The 20917-nt window shown below is 37.7% G+C and overlaps 2 protein-coding genes across 6 annotated transcripts in view; one reads left to right on the forward strand and one right to left on the reverse strand.

Moving 5' to 3' along the window:
- The window catches only part of SNX7 (sorting nexin 7), a 599355-nt gene that overhangs the window by 556056 nt on the left and 22382 nt on the right, over positions 1 to 20917 (forward strand). The gene's annotated exons all lie outside the window — the stretch shown is intronic.
- Positions 20044 to 20917, reverse strand: part of PLPPR5 (phospholipid phosphatase related 5) — a 112268-nt gene continuing 111394 nt past the window's right edge. For all 4 annotated transcript variants that reach the window (XM_019747040.2, XM_019747039.2, XM_019747043.2 and 1 more), the window contains one exon: positions 20044 to 20788. Coding sequence is in view for 2 of the 4 variants with exons in the window: in XM_019747043.2 (XP_019602602.1) it covers positions 20756 to 20788 (33 nt within the window). In the remaining 2 variants the exon portion in view is untranslated. The remainder of the gene's footprint in view (positions 20789 to 20917) is intronic.

Here is a 20917-nt window from a genome sequence, read left to right on the forward strand (position 1 = left end):
CTAAAATTCTTTGTAAAACTGATTTGGCGGTGATGAACTCCTTCAGCTTTTTCTAGTCTGGGAAGCTCCTTATCTAGCCTTCAATTCTAAATGATAGCTTTGTTGAGTAGAGTAATCTTGGTTATAGGTCATTGCTTTTCAATACTTGGAATACTTCCTGCCCATTCCTTCTTGCCTGCAAAGTTTCTGTTGAGAAATCAGCTGACAGTCTTATGGGGGCTCCCTTGTAGGTAACTAACTGCTTTTCTCTTGCTGCTTTTAAGAATCTTTCTTTGTCTTTCACCTTTGGCATTTTAATTATGATGTGTCTTGGTGTGGGCCTCTTTAGGTTCATCTTGTTTGGGACTCTCTGTGCTTCATGGGCTTGTATGTCCATTTCCTTCACCAGGTTAGGGAAGTTTTCTGTCATTATTTCTTCAAATAGGTTTTCGATTCCTTGCTCTCTCTCTTCTCCTTCTGGTACCCCTATAATGTGAATGTTGGTATGCTTGATCTTGTCCCAGAGGCCCCTTAAACTCTCCTCAACTTTTGGATTCTTTTTTCTTTTTGCTGTTCTTGTTGCGTGTTTTCTGCTACCTTATCTTCTATATCTCTAGTTGAATCCTCTGCTTCATCTAATCTACTGTTGATTCCCTGTAATATATTCTTCATTTCTGTTATTGTATCCTTTACTTCTGACTGATTCTTTTTCATTTTTTCCATCTCCATTTTTATGCTTCCTGTCTCTCTGTTGAAGTTCTCCCTGAGGTCAGTGAGCAGCCTTATAACCAGTGTTTGGGACTCTGTGTCTGATAGATTGCTTATCTCCATTTTGTTTAGTTCTTTTTCTGGAGCTTTGTTCTGTTCTTTTATTTGAGACATGTTTCTTTGTTTCCCATTGTGGCTGCCTCCCTGTGTTTGTTTCTGTATATGAGGTAGAGCTGCTATGTCTCCCAGTCTTAGTAGAGTAGCCTTATGTAGTAGGTGTGCTATGGGGCTCAATGGCACAGTCTTTCTGGTCACCTGAGCCATGTAATCCAGGTGTGTCCCTTGTGTGGGTTATGTGTGCCCTCCTCTTATAGTTGAACCTTGTTTGATAATTGTACATCAGTGTGAGAGACTGACCCTTGGACTCACTGGTGGTGAGGACTGGCCTTTACTACAGCTGAAGAGTTGTGCAAGGGCTGACCCAATGGAGCAGGATCTGCCTCAGCAGGACTCTGGTGTCTGCCCAATGTGTCTCTTGGTTGTGTCGTACTAGGAGGTGGCAGGGTGATGTTCTAGCTTGTTTTGAAGCTGGCTACTGGGGGCACTAGCCCCAGGACCACCTTTGAGGGGATCTGCTGTCAGTCAAGTTCAGCCACAGCCCGTGCCTCACCTGGGACCACCCAACAGAATCCACGAAGAAATCCACACATGGCTGCCACCCATGCTGTGCTTGGAAGGACCTTCAGAGGTAAAGCCATAAACCAAGGCCTGTTGCCACTAGTGCCATGCTTAGGGCTGCTCAGCCAGAGGTACAGGGCATGCTCAAGCCAGATGCTGCTTGTCTGGGTTCTGAGAACCTTTGAGAAACCTTAGGAAATTCTGCAGCTTAAGCTAAGGTAGGCTGATTGCATGAAAAAGCCACTGGAAGTGGTTTGAGTGTTCCTGTAAGTTGCATAGGGCAACGTCTCAAATTGCCAGGGTGTGTTGAAGGAACAGTGGAGACGCAGATATGGCAGCCACCCAGGTCTGAACACCGGGAAGGGAGAGGGCTCAGCAAAGAAACAATGCCCTCCACCACCTCCTCCATCCAGGAGAAAGCCACCTCTCCAACCCCCATGCCAAGCCAGGCAACTCAGTTCCCCACTATATAAGGTCTGACAATTAAATTTGAGAACTTATTACAATGATGTTACTAACCTTTTTTTTTTTTTTTTTTTTTTTTAATATAGATCAGAGGGATTATTCATTATGAATTTGTACCAACCGGACAAACAGTTAACCAAGTTTACTATTTGGAAGTACTGAAAGGGCTATGTGGAAAAGTTAGACGACCTGAACTTTTGCCAATAGTTCATGGCTCTTGAATCACTACAATGGACCAGCTCACACATCCTCTCCAGCTCTGTGAGGGAGTTTTGAGCCAGTAAACAAATAATTCTATTGGAACACCCTCCCTACTCATCTGACCTGGTCCCCGTGACTTCTTTCTTTACCTGAAGATAAAGGAAATATTGAAAGGAAGATATTTTGATGATATTCAGGACATCAAGCGTAATATGACAAGAGCTCTGATGGCCATAGCAGAAAAAGTTCCAAAATTGCTTTGAAGGGTGGACTAGGTGCTGACATTGGCGCATAGCTTCCCAAGGGGAGCACTTCAAAGGTGACCATAGTGATATTTAGCAATGAGGTATGTAACACTTTTTCTAGGTTGTGTTCGCAAACTTAATTGTCTGACCTCTTAATTGTCCCTGCAGCCTTTCCAGCTGCTGCCCCAGCACTGGAGCTCAGAGCAAGTGATTCCATTGCTGGGTAAGTCCACATTCAGTCCCTTTAAGAGGAGTGCCTGGGAATGCAGCTGCCCTCAGTCTCATTCAGTCACAATCTTTGCTGGTTTTCACAACCAAAAATTATGGGGACTTTTCTCCCAGACACTGGAATCTTGAACTGGGGTGGTACTGGGAACTCTTGCTCTTCTGGTGGATGGGGGAACCCCCACAGCCAAAATATCCCTCCTTATCTTTAATGGTCACACATGGGTGTGGGACCAGCCTGTTCTGTGTCTCAACCCGTCCTACCAGTCTGGAGGTACCTTCTTCTGCATGTCCTTAGTTGAAGGGCTTCAGTTCAGCAAGATTTTAGGCGATTCTCAATAATGGTCGTTTTGTAGATTAGTTGTAATTTTGATGTGGTTGTGAGAGAAGGTAAGCACAGTGTTTACCTACTGCGCCATCTTCCACAATCTACTTTTTTTTTTAAATTTTATTTTATTAAATTTATTGGGGTGACAATTGTTAGTAAAATTACATAGATTTCAGGTGTACAATTCTGTATTACGTCATCTATAAATCCCATTGTGTGTTCATCACCCAGAGTCAGTTCTCCTTCCATCACCATATATTCGATCCCTCTTACCCTCATCTCCCACCCCCCACCCCCACCCCCATTACCCTCTGGTAACCACTAAACTATTGTCTGTGTCTATGAGTTTCTGTTTCTCATTTGTTTGTCTTGTTCTTTTGTTGATTTGGTTTATATACCACATATCAGTGAAATCACATGGTTCTCTGCTTTTTCTGTCTGACTTATTTCTCTCAGCATTACTCTCTCAAGATCCATCCATGTTGTCACAAATGTTCCTATATCATCTTTTCTTACCGCCGAATAGTATTCCATTGTGTATATATACCACATCTTCTTTATCCATTCATCTATCGAAGGACATTTTGGTTGTTTCCATGTCTTGGCCACTGTAAACAAAGCTGCAATGAACATTGGAGCACACGTGTCTTTATCTCTAAATGTTTTCAGATTTTTTGGGTAGATACCCAGGAGAGGGATTGCTGGGTCATATGGCAATTCTATTCATAATTTTTGAGGAACCTCCACACTGCCTTCCATAACGGCTGCACCAGTCTGCATTCCCACCAACAGTGTATGAGGGTTCCTTTTCTCCACAGCCTCTCCAACATTTGTTACTATTTGTCTGGATGATAGCCATTCTGACTGGGGTGAGGTGATATCTCATTGTGGTTTTGATTTGCATTTCTCTGATGATTAGTGATGTTGAGCATTTTTTCATATGTCTATTTGCCATTTGTATGTCCTCTTTGGAGAAATGTCTCTTCAAGTCCTCTGCCCATTTTTCAATTGGGTTGTTTGTTTTTTGTTGTTGAGTTGCATGAGTTCCTTGTATATTCTGGATACTAGCCCTTATCGGAGGCACTGTTTGCAAAAATCTTCTCCCATTCAGTTGGTGGCCTCTTTATTTTGTCAATGGTTTCTTTTGCTGTGCAGAAGCTTTTAAGTTTCATATAGTCCCATTCGTTTATTTTAGCTTTTACTTCCATTGCCTTTGGAGTCAAGTTCATAAAATGCTCTTTGAACCCAAGGTCCATAAGTTTAGTACCTATGTTTTCTTCTATGCAGTTTATTGTGTCAGGTCTTATGCTTAAGTCTTTGATCCATTTTGAATTAACTTTGGTACATGGTGACAAATAGCAGTCCAGTTTCATTCTTTTGCACGTGGCTATCCAATTCTCCCAGCACCATTTATTGAAGAGGCTGTCTTTGCTCCATTGTATGTTTTTAGCTTCTTTGTCAAAAATTATCTGTCCATATTTATGTGGTTTTATTTCTGGGTTCTCAATTCTATTCCATTGGTCTATGTGTCTGTTTTTCTGCCAATACCATGCTGTTTTGATTATTGTAGCCCTGTAGTACAAGCCAAAGTCAGGAAGTGTGATACCTCCATTATTGTTCTTTTTCTTAACATTGCTTTGGCTATTCGGGGTCTTTTGTGGTTCCAAACAAATCTGATGATTTTTGTTCTATTTCTTTAAAATATGCCATTGGGATTTTGATGGGGATTGCATTGAATCTGTATATTGCTTTGGGTAATATGGCCATTTTAACTATGTTGATTCTTCCAATCCATGAGCACGGAATGTCTTTCCATTTCTTTGTGTCTTCTTCAATTTCTTTCAAAAATGTCTTATAGTTTTCAGCATATAGGTCTTTCACATCCTTGGTTAAGTTTATTCCTAGGTATTTTATTCTTTTTGCTACAATTGCAAAAGGAATTGTTTTTGTATTTCTTTTTCTGAGATTTCATTGTTAGTATATAGGAAGGCAATGGACTTTTGTGCGTTGATTTTGTAGCCGGCAACTTTACTGTATTCGTTGATTGTTTCTAATAGCTTTTTGGTGGAGTCTTTAGGGTCTTCTATATATAGCATCATGTCATCTGCAAAGAGTGACAATTTAACTTCTTCATTCCCAATTTGGATGCCTTTTATTTCTTTCCCTTGCCTGATTGTTCTGGCAAGGACTTCCAACACTATGTTGAAAAGCAGAGGTGATAGGGGACATCCCTGTCGTGTTCCTGAACGTAGAGCAAAGGGCTTCAGTTTTTCTCCATTAATTATGAGATTAGCAGAGGGCTTGTCATATATGGCCTTTATTATGTTAAGGTATTTTCCTTCTATACCCATTTTATTAAGTGTTTTAATCATAAATGGATGTTGTATCTTGTCAAATGCTTTTTCTGCATCAATTGATATAATCATATGATTTTTGTCCTTTATTTTGTTTATGTGATGTATCACATTGATGGATTTGCGTATGTTGAACCATCCTTGTGCCCCGGGGATGAACCCCACTTGGTCGTGATGAATAATCTTTTTAATGCATTGTTGTGTTCGATTTGCTAGAATTTTATTTAGGATATTTGCATCCGTATTCATCAGAGATATTGGTTTGTAGTTTTCTTTTTATGTGCTGTCCTTACCAGGTTTTGGTATCAGGGTAATATTGGCCTCATAAAATGGGTTAGGGAGTATTGTCTCTTCTTCAATTTTTTGGAAGAATTTGTGCAGAATTGATATTAGATCCTCTTTGAAGGTTTGGTAGAATTCACTAGTGAAGCCATCTGGTCCCGGACTTTTGCTTTTGGGAAGGTTTTGGATGACTGATTCAATTTTGTTACTGGTGATCGGTCTGTTTAGGTTTTCCAGTTCTTCATGATTCAGTCTAGGAAGGCTATATGTTTCTAAGAACTTGTCCATTTCTTCTAGGTTGTTGAATTTGGTGGCATATAGTCCTTCATAGTATTCTTGGATGATCCTTTGTATTTCTGTGGTGTCCGTGATAACTTCCCCTTTTACGTTTCTGATTTTGTTAATCAGTGTCTTCTCTTTTTATCTTAGTAAGTCTAGCCAAGGGTTTGTCAATTTTGTTAATCTTTTCAAAGAACCAGCTCTTTGTCACATTAATTTTTTCTATTGTCTTTTTGTTCTCTATTTCATTTAGTTCTGCTCTAATTTTTGTTATTTCCTTTCTTCTGCTGACCTTGGGTTTTACTTGTTCTTCTTTTTCTAGTTCTTTAAGGTGTAACATGAGGTTATTTATTTGGGAGTTTTCTTGTTTCTTGAGATAGGCCTGTAATGAGATAAATTTCCCCCTTAAACTGCTTTCGCTGCATCCCAAAAATTTTGGTAGGATGTATTTTCATTGTCATTTGTTTCTATGTATCTTTTGATCTCTCCTCTAATTTCTTCTTTGACCCAGTCCTTCTTTAAAAGTATGTTGTTTAATCTCCATGTATTTGTGTTTTTCCTGCTTTCTATTTTCAGTTGATATCCAATTTCAAAGCCTTGTGATCAGAGAATATGCATGGTATGATTTCAATCTTCTTAAATTTGTTGAGACTGATTTTATGTCCCAATATATGGTCTATCCTTGAGAATGTTCCATGTACACTAGAAAAGAATGTATAGTCTGATGTTTTAGGATGAAGTGCTCTATAAATGTCAATTATGTCCATTTCATCTAATGTGCCATTTAGGGCTACTATTTCGTTATTTATTTTCTGTTTGGATGATCTATCCATAGCTGTCAATGATGTATTTAAGTCCCCTAGTATAATTGTGTTTTGGTCAATTTCTCCCTTTAGTTCTGTTAGTAGTTGCTTGGTGTATTTTGGTGCTCCCTGATTGGGGGCATAAATATTGATGACTGTTATGTCTTCTTGTTGTACAGTCCTCTTCACCATTATGAAATGTCCATCTTTGTCTCTTGTTATCTTTTTCACCTTGAAGTCTGTTTCATCTGATATCATTATGGCTACACCTGATTTTCTCTGGGTACCATTTGCTTGGAGTGTCAATTTCCACCCTTTCACTTTGAGTCTATGCTTGTCCTTGTAGCTGAGATGTGTCTCTTGGAGACAGCATATGGTTGGGTTTAGTTTTTTGATCCAATCTGCTACTCTGTGTCTTTTTATTGGTGAGTTCAGTCCATTTACATTTAGGGTGATTATTGATATGTGAGGATTTCCTGTCATTCTATCTTTAGTTTTCTGGTAAGGCTGTGTCTCCATTGTTTCTTTGCCTTTTTGTTGTTGTCTATTATTTCTATGTGGTGGTATTCTATGATGTTTCCCTCTGTTTCTTCTTTTATTTCAGTATATATTTCAGTTCTGGATTTATTTTGAGTGGTTACCCTTAAGTTTATGTAAAAGAAAGTTTGATATTTAGAGTATGCCATTTTCTTCAGCACGCTTACTTTCTCCATTCCCATATTCCGGTTCAGGCCTTTACTCTCCCCCTTTTTGAGTTTTGGTTGCCACAATAGTCCCTGTTGATGGTGGTTGAATAGCCTCCTTTAGTATTTCTTGTAGTGCAGGTCGTGTATTAGAAAATTCCCTCAGCTTCTGTATGTCTGGAAAGGTCTTTATTCCTCCTTCATATCTAAAGGATATCTTTGCTGGATATATTATTCTTTGCTCATGATTTCTCTCTTTCAATAGTTTGAATATTTGGTTCCACTCCCTCCTGGCTTGTAGAGTTTCTGCTGAAAAATCTGATGATAATCTAATGGGCTTTGCTTTGTAGGTTACCGCCTTCTTTTCCCTGGCTGCCTTGAGGATTCTTTCTTTGTCGTTGATTTTAGACAGCTTCAATACAATGTGCCTTGGAGAAGGCCTGTTGGGATTGAGGTAACTAGGTGTTCTATTTGCTTCTTGGATTCGAGGGTCCAGTTCTGTCCACAAATTTGGGAAGTTCTCATCGACAATTTGTTTGAATATATTCTCTGTTCCCTTCTCTCTTTCTTCTCCTTCTGGTATGCCCATTATTCTTATATTGCTCTTTCTGATGGAGTCAGAAAGTTCTTGTAGAGTTCTTTCATTTCTTTTAAGTCTCAAGTCTCTTTCTTCTTCTATCTGTGTCATTTCCAGGTTTCTATCTTCGATGTCACTGATTCTTTCCTCCATCTGGTCAACTCTACTACCTAAGCTGGTTATCTCATTCTTGATTTCTTCTATTGAGTTCTTAATCTCCAGAAATTCTATTTGGTTCTTTTTTAAAATTTCAATCTCTTTCGTAAAAAGCTCATGCTGTTCTTTGATTGAGTTTCTGAGTTCGTTTAACTGCCTATCTGTGTTTTCTTATATCTCGTTGAGTTTTTTCAGAACTGCAATCTTGAATTCTCTGTCATTAAAGTCACATATTTCTGTATCTTTAAGTGCCTTCTCTGGAGATTTTTCACTTTCTTTCTGAGCTATCTTGTTGCCTTGTTTATTCATGGCGATTACTGGTTTACTATTTCTCCTCCTAGACATCTACAGGAGTGACTTCTGCAACAGGTTGATAGGAAGAGGTCTTTCTTTTGTTTTCCAGTACTTGTTGGTAGAATGTTTTATTATTTCTCCAACTGCAATTTATTTTTCTTCTCCCACTCGGTAGTGCTATGTTTTCTCTGCACTGTTCCTGCTTCTCACACAATGGGGGGATTCCCTGGGAGACGGGCTTCTCCTCTGTTAATAGTTCGTCTAGGTCACAGGGCGCAGTGTCCCAGTGGGTATGTGGAGAGCTTTTGATGTTCCAAAGCTCTTCCAGCTCCTGATTCAGAGCCCGTATGTTTCAGCAGTTCTGTTTACTCCTGCAGGGATCCGCCCAGATAGGTGGGGTCAGGGGCGGGGTGAGTTGTGAGAGGTGGCCCAGAGCAATGGCGGTGACCACCACCACAGCCGGTCCCCCTTCCACAGCTCTCTCCCCTTTGCCGGAACTAGTTGGGCTGTGAATTTGTGTCTGCGGTCCACAGTTCTCAAAACAGCAAATTTTCTGTTGTTTTGATCTGACACTGCTACTGTTTCGCTTCTAGCACCGGGCAGGTGGGGGCGGGGCGAGCTCTGGAAAGGGAGGGAGGGGGCGGCTAGTCTCAGTGCCTAAGGCTCCGTTCTCTGCTGGGCCGTGCGGGCTTAAACCACCGTTTTCAGCCTTTTTCCCTCAGTCTTTTCTCCGAGGTCTCTGCCATGAGTGTTGGGTTCAGGTGTGTTATATGCTGTCCCCTCAGCCCTGTGGGCCATAAGCGGAGCCCTAGCAGTCCGAGTTCGTCCCTCTCCTGCAGCTGCGGTAGTTCCGGGAAACAGTGAGCTCGGAGCACTGAGCTAGGTCTGCGTCCTGCGCCTGCGGGGCTCCGTCTCCACGAACTTCTCCCTTTCCTCCTCCCTCCACTCACGCGAATCTCCCACCTGTAGGTGATTTCAGTTGGTAGTGGGCCTCTTCGTCTTGCCTGTCTGCTGTGCAGGGAGTCCTTTGTGGAGTTTTTGTTGTTCGAGTCTTTGTAAATTCCAGGGGAGCTTTACAGAGGCTCTCCTCACGCTGCCATTTTTCCGGAAAATCCACAATCTACTTTTAAACAATGAAGTTATAGATACTTTCCACCAAACTTCAACAATTAAAATATCAAATATCTTAAAATTTAAAATACACATTTTATTGTAATATATTAGGAATAGCTTCTAGCTGATTATGTCATTCACTATATTTCAAGATTTATTTGTTTAAGATATATGACATCATTTATAATAGTAATTTAATAAAGAAATAACAGAAATACTAATTTGAGAATTATAAATTAAGATAGGATATAGTTTGGTCAGATTAGAGTTCAAAGATATGAGGATTTCCATCAAGATCAAACCTATTAAGTGAGGAGGCATTGTTCTCTGTGGCCCTTTTAATTATGACTTTGAATCCATTTTATAAACAATACTGTGTAAGTACTTCTTAAACATTTGATAAAGGTAATGAAATCAATGAAATATGTTTTTTTAATTACTACAAATTTGCACATTCTAGATTTCATTTTTCCTCATTCTCTTTTTATGTATTTACATATGATTTTTACATCATAGCAGTTTAATGTGCACCCTTTTAAACTTACAATTATATCATAAACATTTTTTCTGTTGCTACATAATGTTTATAATTAGCATTTTAATGACTACATAATATTCTATGTAGTTAGTAAGCCATAATCCATTTAACCATTCCCTTGTTGCTATATATTCAGGTTGCCTTTGATATCACAAATAGCACTGTAGCAATCATCTTTGTGATTATTAAATCGTATTACTTTTGGAGACAGATTCATAGGAATGAAATTACTGAGTCAGGGTTATGAGCATTTTAATGGATCGTGAAATGTATTGCCAAATTGCTTTCCAAAGGGATTTACACTACCAGCAGAAATATATGTTTGTATTGCTTATATTGCATCCTTGCCAGATTTGGGCATTTTAATCCTTTTTCTATGTTTTATAAATTAATAGTCACAAAATTCACTTTGAGTCTTCTGTTATTGATGCTAATGACCTAGGGTATTGGAGGAAAGAAAAGAAACATTTCTTGGGTGCCTACACTTGCTATGCACCATGCCAGGAAATGTGTACTCATTGCCTAAAATATCAACTCTACCGCTGCCTCCCTGCTCCAGTGTCCCCCAATGTCCTTTCTCTCCTTCACTTTTCTTTTTAACACTTAGGAGTACTTGAAATTATATTACACATTTACTTTTTCTTTATTTTGTTAATTCTGCCAATAAAATGAAAACCAGCTGGAGGCAGGGATATTGTCTTGTGTGTTGCTATCTGGGACAGTATTTGGCATACAGTAAGGCCTGGGTAAATATTGTTGAATGAAAATATGAAGAATTCAACTAACGAATCTCCACTGATAATCATATCAATTTTGAGGGATGACCACTGGGACAGCTTATAGGTATTTGGTTCTGTCTCTTCCTTTCTGGGTTCTTCTCCACTCACTCACATTCAGGCATGGTCAGGCATGGTCAGTTTGCCTTGGCCAATGAAAGATGAGTAGAAGTGATGTATTTCTCTTTGTGGCAGACTATTTAAGAGCCAGGGACACTCATCACTGATATCTTTCCCCTCTCCAGAGTTAATTACTATGTTCCAAATGGCATCACCTCTGCCAGCCTGGATCTCAATTTTGGATGGCTTTTAATAGATCAGAGCCTACAAGTGACCCTTGGTGGACATGTTGTGTGAACCAAAAATAAACAGGAGGTACTTGGGGCTGAGATTGGAGGGTTGACTGTTACTGTGTAAAATCTAGTGAAACCTGACTGATACAGAGATTAATAAACTTAAATAACATGGCGTAAATCTCAGAACAGGCAGTGAAGAAGCCAAGATTCAAAGCTGTTCTGTCTATGCCTTTTCCACTATTCCAGAATACCATAGGCAGTAAATAGGTGCACTAGTTTGTTAGGGTTATTTAAACTGGGTGGCATAAATCAGATACATTTATTGTTTCATAGTTCTAGGAGCTCAAAATCTGAAACCAAGGTTTTGGATCCTTCTGAATACTGTGAGGGAGAATTTGTTTCATACCTCTCACCCAACTTCCATCAGTTTTTGGAGTTCCCTGTCATGTAGAATCATCACCTCGATCTGCCTCCCTCTTCACATGGCATTCTCCCTGTGTGTGTCTGTCTGTGTTGAAATTTCCCCTTTCTATAAGAACACCAGTCATTTTGGATTGGAGGCCCACTTTACTCCAGTATGACTTCATTTTAACTAATTATATCTGCAACAACTCCATTTCCAAATAAAATCGCATTCTGAAATACTTGGGGTTAGGACTTCAATGTATTAATTTTAGGGGGAAACAATTCAATTCATAACAATAGGAATAGAAGGGCTTGCTTGGTCTATTACCCAAAAATGAAACCATATATATATATATATATATATATATATATATATATATATATATATATATATATATATATATATTACATGAGTTTATATGAAGATATAAATAGTATCTAACAAATCTGTGATTTCATCTAGATTAAACTGGATAGAAGATAATTTAGCTTACCATTGCTTCTGTTATTCCTTACAATGTTCCTGGAAATTTGTTGAATTAGAAAGAGCCAACAATAATGGGAGTTGAAAAATAGCAATGTTATTTTTTGAAAATATATATTGTTAAAGTGAACAGTGTTAGAGTCTCAATTGATGGGACATACCCAGCTGGTATGTCCATATGTCTTTAGCATTTCAAGATTAGGGCCAAGTATTCGGAATAAATATAAAGGCATCTGAAGTGGTATGGATATTATCCCAGATGCTGTCACCATATGTCTTATGAATTTCCCATTTAGAAAACACCACATCTATAGCATTTGGCTTATCTGGTATAATATACAAGTTGATCTCTGTAAACACAAAAAACCAAATCACAAAGAAAACACGCTAGCTAAGAGAGCTTGAAATTTTCATAACATTGAAGTTTCACAAGCAGTCATTGTAATTAGGACCTGAAAGTTTTAAATTTTGTGTGTAATACAACTGTATTTACATTGAACCATGTGCTGAAAGCATTCTCTAAGAGAACGAGCATAATTATTTGACATATATTTGAGTTCTTGCAGATTATGCCTTAAGACAACACCTGTAAATCTCAGGTTATACATTTTTACTTCTTCTAGTGAGAAAAAAATACCATACTTTAAGATATACTTACCCACAGCAAATATATAGTCAAGGCCTCACTTTTGACAATCAGATAACTTTAGTTTGAACCCTAAGGGCCATCTGAAGTCAGTAGCACCGCAAATAAGTCAGAATGACATCACTGAAAATATCTATCATAAACCCACACATTTTATTTCGTAATAGAAAAACAAGTCCACTTCAGTTTAATTGAGTTAGTTTTACATCTGATTATCCATGTTCTCCTGGCATCCTTTAGCTCTTCTGTAGGAAGTATAGATGGTAGATAGCTGTTACAGGCTGAATTGTGTCCCCACAAAGTTCATATGTTGAAGCCTTAACCCCCAATGTAACTGCATTTGAAGATAAGGCCTTTGGGGAGATACCTATGGTTAAATGGGGTCATAAGCGTGGCCCCTAATCCGATAGGACTGCTGTCAATGGGAGAGGAGGAAGAGACACTAAAGCTCTCTCTCTTCTTGCCTAAGCAAAAAGGAAAAGCCATGTGAGAACACAGCAAGAAGGCAGCTGTCTGCAGCCCAAGGAGTGAGGCCTCACCTGACACCAATCCTGCTGACACCTTGATCTTGGACATCCAACCTCCAGAAATACATTCTGGAGAAAATACATTTCCATGGTTTAAGCCCCCCAGCCTGTTATGGCACCCTGAGTTGACAGTACAAAAGCATACATAAAGCAGGTAAGAAAGTTGATAAGAGAGTTAAATTTCAAGACAAGAAATAGTGAGAATTGACAACAGAGGGCAAAGAAAACCGGGTAAATAGGGGGGAAATAGCTAATAAATAATCAAAGGTTCTCAAATTCTTTAGATCAAGGGAACAAACTCCCCTGTATAGCTCTTCATAACTCCCCGGAGCTTTACTTTATTAGAGAACTAAAATCTTATTTATGTTCAAGAGGCTGGATAGGCTAAATTATGTATATTTATGTATGAAGCCAGAGTGTACATAATATAATTTAGAAAGATTACCTAAAGTTTCAAGTGTGAGTTATTTCAGAAAAAAATCACTTTTCCTGATCTCCCTTTACTCCTTCTAATGAGTGGTCTGAACAGCTAACATAGTATTCTAGTACAAATACATTTCTATCCATCGATAAGACCCGTATTTCTTAATTTGGCCTTAGAAAAATAAGTAACCAAATAATGACAACAAAAAGAGATATAATAATAAACAATTAGGAGACTACAAAATTCTTATGTTATATATTAATCTGAAATATAGATAACATGTCTTTTAAAAAGAGAGCTTTCATATTTTATATATATATACAATGTCTCTCTATATGTTTATACGTAGGTGTATATATATGTATCTACATATATATGTATATAGACTAGGCATAAGCATATACACAGGCAGGCTTTACTTTGTAGTGTGGGACCATAAAAATGATCATGCAAACTGAATTCATGCAAAGAGAGCTTAATAAACAATGGGAAAAATCACAATTAATCCGTTATCTTTAAATTTTTTGTCAAAACTAAAATCTACTGCCAATTTTAAATGAGTAGGGAAATGAAAAATAGCAAAACTAATATTCAGTACACTGTAATATAAAATATTAGAAACATTGAGAATTAAATGTTTTATTTCTTGGTAAAAAAAATTCATCCAGAGCAGTGTGAACGGTGCTTGCCGCCTTTCTCCTGTTGTATAACTTACAGCATGAAGTGAGTATTATTTTCTGTGTCTTGGCTAATTGTCACTCCACTTTCTAACTTTAGATCCACTATTTTGTCCTTTGCACTTTCAATGTCATGAAATATCTCCAAGAGTTCCTTTAATGTGAAGTTTTTTGTCCCAATCACTTTCTCTGGACATCTTCATTTTCATCACAATTTCTTCCCTCATTTTCTTCAATAAAATCATTTTCATTCAGTTCCTCTGGTTGCATTTCTAACCTCTCAGACAGTGGTGGCCAGTGTTCCCAGGGTCAGCTATGTCTTCTATTACGCCACTTCTGTTAGTTTTAATTTCATTTTCAGCATTATCACCTTTTTCTTCTTTGCTGCACTTCCATCTTTGTTGACTGGTTTCGTCTTTTAATTACGCATTTTTAAAAAATGGCACATGGAATTTTCCTGGGGAGACAAAAGGTCAACACAACTGCATGGTTTGCTGTCTGTGCGTGAACAGAATAACAAATGTGCAGTGACCACAAGCAGACTCTAAAAAAGAGAGAAATGATTGGTCACTGATCATAATGCACATGTGTTATTTACATAGCGATTTGTGAACTGAAGTGCTAGCAGCAGTGTTTGTATTTTATGCAATTACTCATAGATGTTATACCATGGTAACTAAAATTTGAACCTGTTGTTGGGGGAGTGGTATTATTTAACTAAACTATGTGTCTTAGACAGTTTGGGCTGCTGTAACAGAACACCATAGACTGGGTAACAACAAACATTTATTTCTGACAGTTCTAGAGGCGGCAAAATTCAAGATCAAGGTGCTGACAGATCTGGTGTCTGAAAAGAGCCATCTTCCTGGATTACGGACAGCTGTCTTCTCGTATCCTCACATGGTGGATAGCAGAGAGAGAGGAAGCAAGCTGTCTTGTGTCTCTTCCTGTAAGGGCACTCACTAATATCAAGTCTCCACTAATCGCACTAATATTAGGTCTCCACTCTGGTGACCTAATTCCTTCCTAAAGTCCCGATCTCCAAATACTATCACATTGGGGACTTAGGTTTCAATATATGAATTTGAGGGGACATAAATATTGAGTCCACAGCACCATGGTAACTGAAATTTGTAAAAACCAGAATTGCGCAAAGTACACACACAATACATGTGTGAGTACACACACACACACTATATACATATATATATATATATATACATACATATACATATACATATACATACATACATACATACATATATATATATATATATATATATTATAACCTGGTCTTATATTTCAGTTCTTGTTTTTCGTTTTTCAGGTTTTATTCTTTTGCTTCAATTTCTTTCCTATTCTTTCTATTCACCTCTCTCTCTCTCTCTCTCTCTCTCTCTCTCTCTCTCGTAAAATTATATCCTCTTCCTTTATCATTGCCTATCAGAGAAGACCTAGGAAGGCTTTCTGGGAATACCTAGGAAAGCTTCAGCAAGCTCCCTATTGCTCTTAGTTAAGTGCTGGGTAGACAGTTCTCTAGTCAGTTTATCTCAAAGACATTTTAGGGGTACAGTTGGTGATTGGTGGGTGATCATCCTTGCTTATATACAATGAGCTAGCTCTCTAGTGTCATTTGTGAGTTTCTCATGCTCATCAGAATAAATCTGTACTTAATAAGTTGAGGAATTCAACTCAAGCAGGCACTGCTTGAACATTTTTAAGGTTTAGCTGCAGGAAAATTTTGTGGTAGATTGAATGAACAAATGGCCTTTGTTCTCCAACCACCTTTGTTGTCCTCCCTTTTGCAATGTGACTTGGTTGCTTTTCCCTCACTCCTTGAATCTGGGCTGGCCTTGGGACTTCCCTTGGCCAATTGAATGAGATGGAAGTGACAATGTGCCAGCACCTTGGTGCCAGTGCTTCTGCTCTGTCTTACCTCCTATGTGAAAGAGCTTAGATAGCCAGATGGAGGTTGAGAGACGATGTAGAGAAAAGTTCAGTTATCCCAAGGTAAGACATCCTAGACTAGCCCATGGCCGGATGACCCCACATGTGAGAACATCCAGTCAAGATCAGCAGAGTTGCCAACCTCATCACAAATACATGAATGAGCCCACCTCAGACTGGAAAAATGGCTCAGCTGAACCACAGACTCCTGATAGATAGTAAGTTATTATTATTATTATTATTATATTATAGCATATAACGCTTTTTAAATTTAGCAATAGTCAAATTATGCAATGTTGTTTACGGAAGCAATGCTTTTTTATTATCCTTAGCTGTTGCTGTAATCTATAAAAAATCAGTTTCTTAGTCCTGAGAATAGGTAGCTGGCAAATGCTTACCTTAACTCTAAACAGGTTTGTTAGGGCACCGTCAATGTTGGGGCTGCTAAACTATCCAATCTGGAAGGGTAGGGACCATGTCAGCCCACTGCCACGTATCTGGTGTACAGAATCACTCGAGAAGTATTCACTGAATGAATGAGGGCTGGAAGGTCTTCCCAAGCAGGAGCAATACATCTAAGGAAACTGATTAATACTCAAAATGTCTCACTATTTTGGAAAAGTTTTTCTTTCTTTTTTCTTTTAAATATCAATTTTAAAATACACCTTTTATTCCCTCCTGGGAAGAAAACAGATTTTCCCCTTTTCTAGAAGTGATAGTGTTTTAATGCACAATGAAAATGAAACACATTTATAAATGCAATTCAATTGAGTGAGGATAAACAGGTGTGGCACCTGTCAGGATCACCCTTATTAAAAATGGCATCTTAGAGATGTCAACTTTGAGTTTTCCTCCGAACACTGGAGGTCGTTGTGTGTCCACTCACCTGTATTTTGTTTTCTTTTTTTTGGAGATCCTTGTGATTTGAAGGGCCACAGATTTGAAAACGGCAATCTAAATTTTGAATTTGATTCTATAATCCATCCATGGCTCACAAATCCTGGGGTGGAAACAGCAGGCTTATTATTTTATTAAACGTCAAGCATTTCTGAGGCTCTATCAGACTAAGACCCAGCTATAATCTACAGAGGACAGGAAAGAAGAATTTAAATACTCTCATTTTTTTCTTCTTAGAAGAGAATTATTCACTTAATCTCTGAAAGAATTTTCCCTAGTTGATATTTCAATAGAATCACAACTCACAAAATTCATTAGAAAGCCCAGGCCTGGCAAATTGTGACATCACTGTTTGTAAGGCGTAAATAGAGCCATTTGGTACATGCCCAGGGATACTTTTTAGACGCAATCCAAAATTAATGAATTGTGCCTTCGGAGGCAGATGATATAACAGATTGTACCTGTTCAGTGTCCCAGGTAGTTTGCAGAGGTTTGTGATTTGTCAATATAGAGATTGATAAGATTCCAGGATGAACAATACCCTATTTCCCCGAAAATAAGACCTAGCCGGACCATCAGCTCTAATGCATCTTTTGGAGCAAAAATTAATATAAGACCTGGTCTGATATTATATTATATTATTTAAGACCCAGTCTTATATTATAGTAAAATAAGACCGGGTCTTATATTAATTTTTGCTCCAAAAGATATATTAGAACTCATTGTCTGGCTAGGTCTTATTTTCGGGGAAACATGGTAGGTGCACAGGGTCACTTAGCTGCCTCAAGAGCTGGTCAAATCGGAACCATTGCAATCCCTGCCCAAACATTCTCCAGTTACTCTGACAATCTGACTTTCATCACATTGACAAGCATTCTTTATTTCTCTACTCCCAAGAGAGGATTCATACGTGAAGGAAAATAATCAAACTTAATTTTGTAAATTTCTTTTTAAAATGTTTTATTTGAAAAATACAATACACAGCAGAGAATTATTCCCTCCCCTACTGCTCTTTCACAGAGGAAACTGTTTGGTAAAGGTAACCGAGATATTTGTCTGGGATAGATCCTGAGAAAAGAGAGGCCCAGTTAGAAGTGGAATAGACAAAGTCCGTCAAAGAAGGTTCACCTCTCTTTTAACATAAAAGAGCCTTTTAAATAATCTTAGGAATCAGATTAAACATGTACAGAATTTCTGCCATGCAAACAGAGACGACTGAAATTTTCAGGCTGCCTAATTTATACTGACCTGGGCCCCAAGTAAGGAGAATAAAAAGATGTCTTCATCAGAAATATGTGTTTACCTGCTTTTACTACATTATCAATGTACATATTTACAAATTAGTATTTTCTTCAATGTGTTTTTCCATTATTCTCAGGAACATCATTATTAATGGTTCTCTGCTGGCTTTTTGCCTTCTGTGCATGTATCTTTTTATTCTTCGGAATGTCCTTTATTGCAGGATAATTCATTGCACAATCTTGGGCCCATGACATTTAAATATTAAAAACACCTTAGTCTGATCTATCTGGGGTTAAATCTGGGTTTCTGAGGAATTTATAACTCCCACATTCAGACCAGGTTTGCAAGGTGCAAAGATACAACGTTTACATACGAATATATAGCTAAGACTTCCAACAGGAGAAACAATGCTGATTGGTTCCTTGGAAAACTGATGCTAGAATTGACAGAACTGAGCTAATTCTAGAAGTCTTACTGGTAATCATGCCTCCTAAGACATTTTGATTATCCTTTCACGTCCATTCCCAGTAACTCATCTTTAAAGAGGGTCAGGTCATTCCAAGCTTTTCATGTTATAAATTTCTACCAGAATTGAATTTGTTCTAGAAGTCTGATATTGGTAGAAACATGAATTTTCTAGTTTTGGCCCTACTAAAAGTGTTTTAACCCTCACAGTGATAGAAAAGAGTAAGTAACATCTATTTGGGGAGTAATGGAAAAGTGTTTGGTTATATTTATTTACTGATATTTGTTGAAATTACAGAGAAAATTAGAAGTTTATTTTCCTTAGTTCTGTCAAGGTTAGGAATTATCATTTCTACCATTAACTATTGCTCACGAGACAAACTCAAATAAACTTACTCAGAGTAAGTTTAAAGATTGCCAAGTTATTGTTGAGAAGTACACTGAATGGTTTTCTCATAGTCCAGTTCATTTACCTTATATTCTCATGATTTTCATCCTTAATTCCACATGCTTAGTGTGAGGTACTCATATGTTCCTCAGGGCCTCTCCTGAGTGGTGGGGGCTAGATTACGGCAGTGAGGGTGGCAGGAGAGACATCTGATTTCGGTTTTGACTTGACAAAAGACCTCACACCTAGATTCTTGACATTATTTTTAAATAGAATTTTAAAGAGGTTACTATATATGTGGTTGGATATTTGAAAAGTATTCATTCTTAAAACAAATATTTAAAGTACAGCAAAGTTTTTATAACTTTATTTAGGCATTTCTTCATTTTTTTAAAATATAGGTATTTACCCAGGATTCCACTGACCTCTGAAAGGCCTCTGTGTCCAAAACAATATGGCAGCTGTGGCTTATTTAAAAGGAGCGCTAGTTTGGGATCAGAAAACCTGAATTTAAGTTTGAACTGCCTCTTACTAGTTGTGTAATATTGGGCACATTGTTTACTCTGCCTTGGTTTTATTTTTCTCATCTATAAAACTAAAGCCATACTCTTAGTGTTTACCTGGGGCTACTATGAGGTTTAAATAATAAATGAAAATGTACTTTGTAAACTATAAAGTACTACACATATGCAAAGTAAAATATGTTAACCACATTTCTTGCATTTATGTAATTTAAATTATGTTGTCAGGGTGTGGTTCTTTCCTATTTAAATTATGTGGAAACTTGACCAGTAAAAAGCCTAAGAATGGAGACTGTGACCACTCTTGAGACAGTTATCAATGGAAAATTACTCAATAAATAGGTACCATTGCTGAATTTAGTCACTTAAACTACCCTAAACACTACCTGCATTCAGAAACTACAAGTCAACAATTAAACCACAATTGTCAGAAACAGATGTCCAAATAAATAATTTTTAATTATGATACATTACTTATTACAGTAAAAATTGGCATTTTCCCCTTCAAAAGCAGAAGCACCAGTCTTAGAAGGTATAGAATGGATGATATTTTAAGGGAAATATAGCATAATATTATGTGCAAACATTATTTTAGTATAGAACACACTTTCTAAACATAAAGTAATTTCACACACTGAAATCTGTTAAGATGGAAATAATGTCATGCTGAATAATAAAATAAAAACCCCCATGACTTTCAAAGTCCACTTCAAATGAAATATGGTGTAGTGCTGAATAGATATATGAAAAATTAAAAAGTTTAACTAGCCCAAAATGGAGGGATTTCTTATACAAATATGACTCGTGTAGAGGTTTCTTTTCACATAGTCTCAGTGATTCTGTGAGAATCTAAACTGGTTATTTTATGTAAGAATTAATTTGTTCATTTGGTCATCACATTTTAATTGAATACCTACTTTGTGCAAGGCTTTGTTGTAGGTAATGGGGAAACAGAGAAGAAACACACAGTCCTGCCTTTGAGGAGCTCACAGTCTAGTGGGGGCAACAGACAAGTTGACATGGATTTTAAAATTATAAAAATTATTAGACAACTTTATAAACTTCTTTTGTAATCAAACAAACTTTGGGTGTTAAGAATGGATGGTGAAAAGGGATGATGTCCAATGCAGTGAAAAACCATCTGCTTCAATATCATGTGACTTCTGCAAAGGCGGTGATGTGGTTCTGCAAAAAGAAAAAGGAATTACAAAGTCAGGGTCTGGGAAAATTGGCTTTGTAAAATATTTAGTGCTTTTACAAACAATCGTTAGCCTAATATAAAACTGTAGCCCATATATGTTAAAGTTGCAAAAA

The sequence above is a fragment of the Rhinolophus sinicus genome, linkage group LG14, assembly GCF_036562045.2.
Source record: "Rhinolophus sinicus isolate RSC01 linkage group LG14, ASM3656204v1, whole genome shotgun sequence".
Classification (NCBI taxonomy): Eukaryota; Metazoa; Chordata; class Mammalia; order Chiroptera; family Rhinolophidae; genus Rhinolophus; species Rhinolophus sinicus.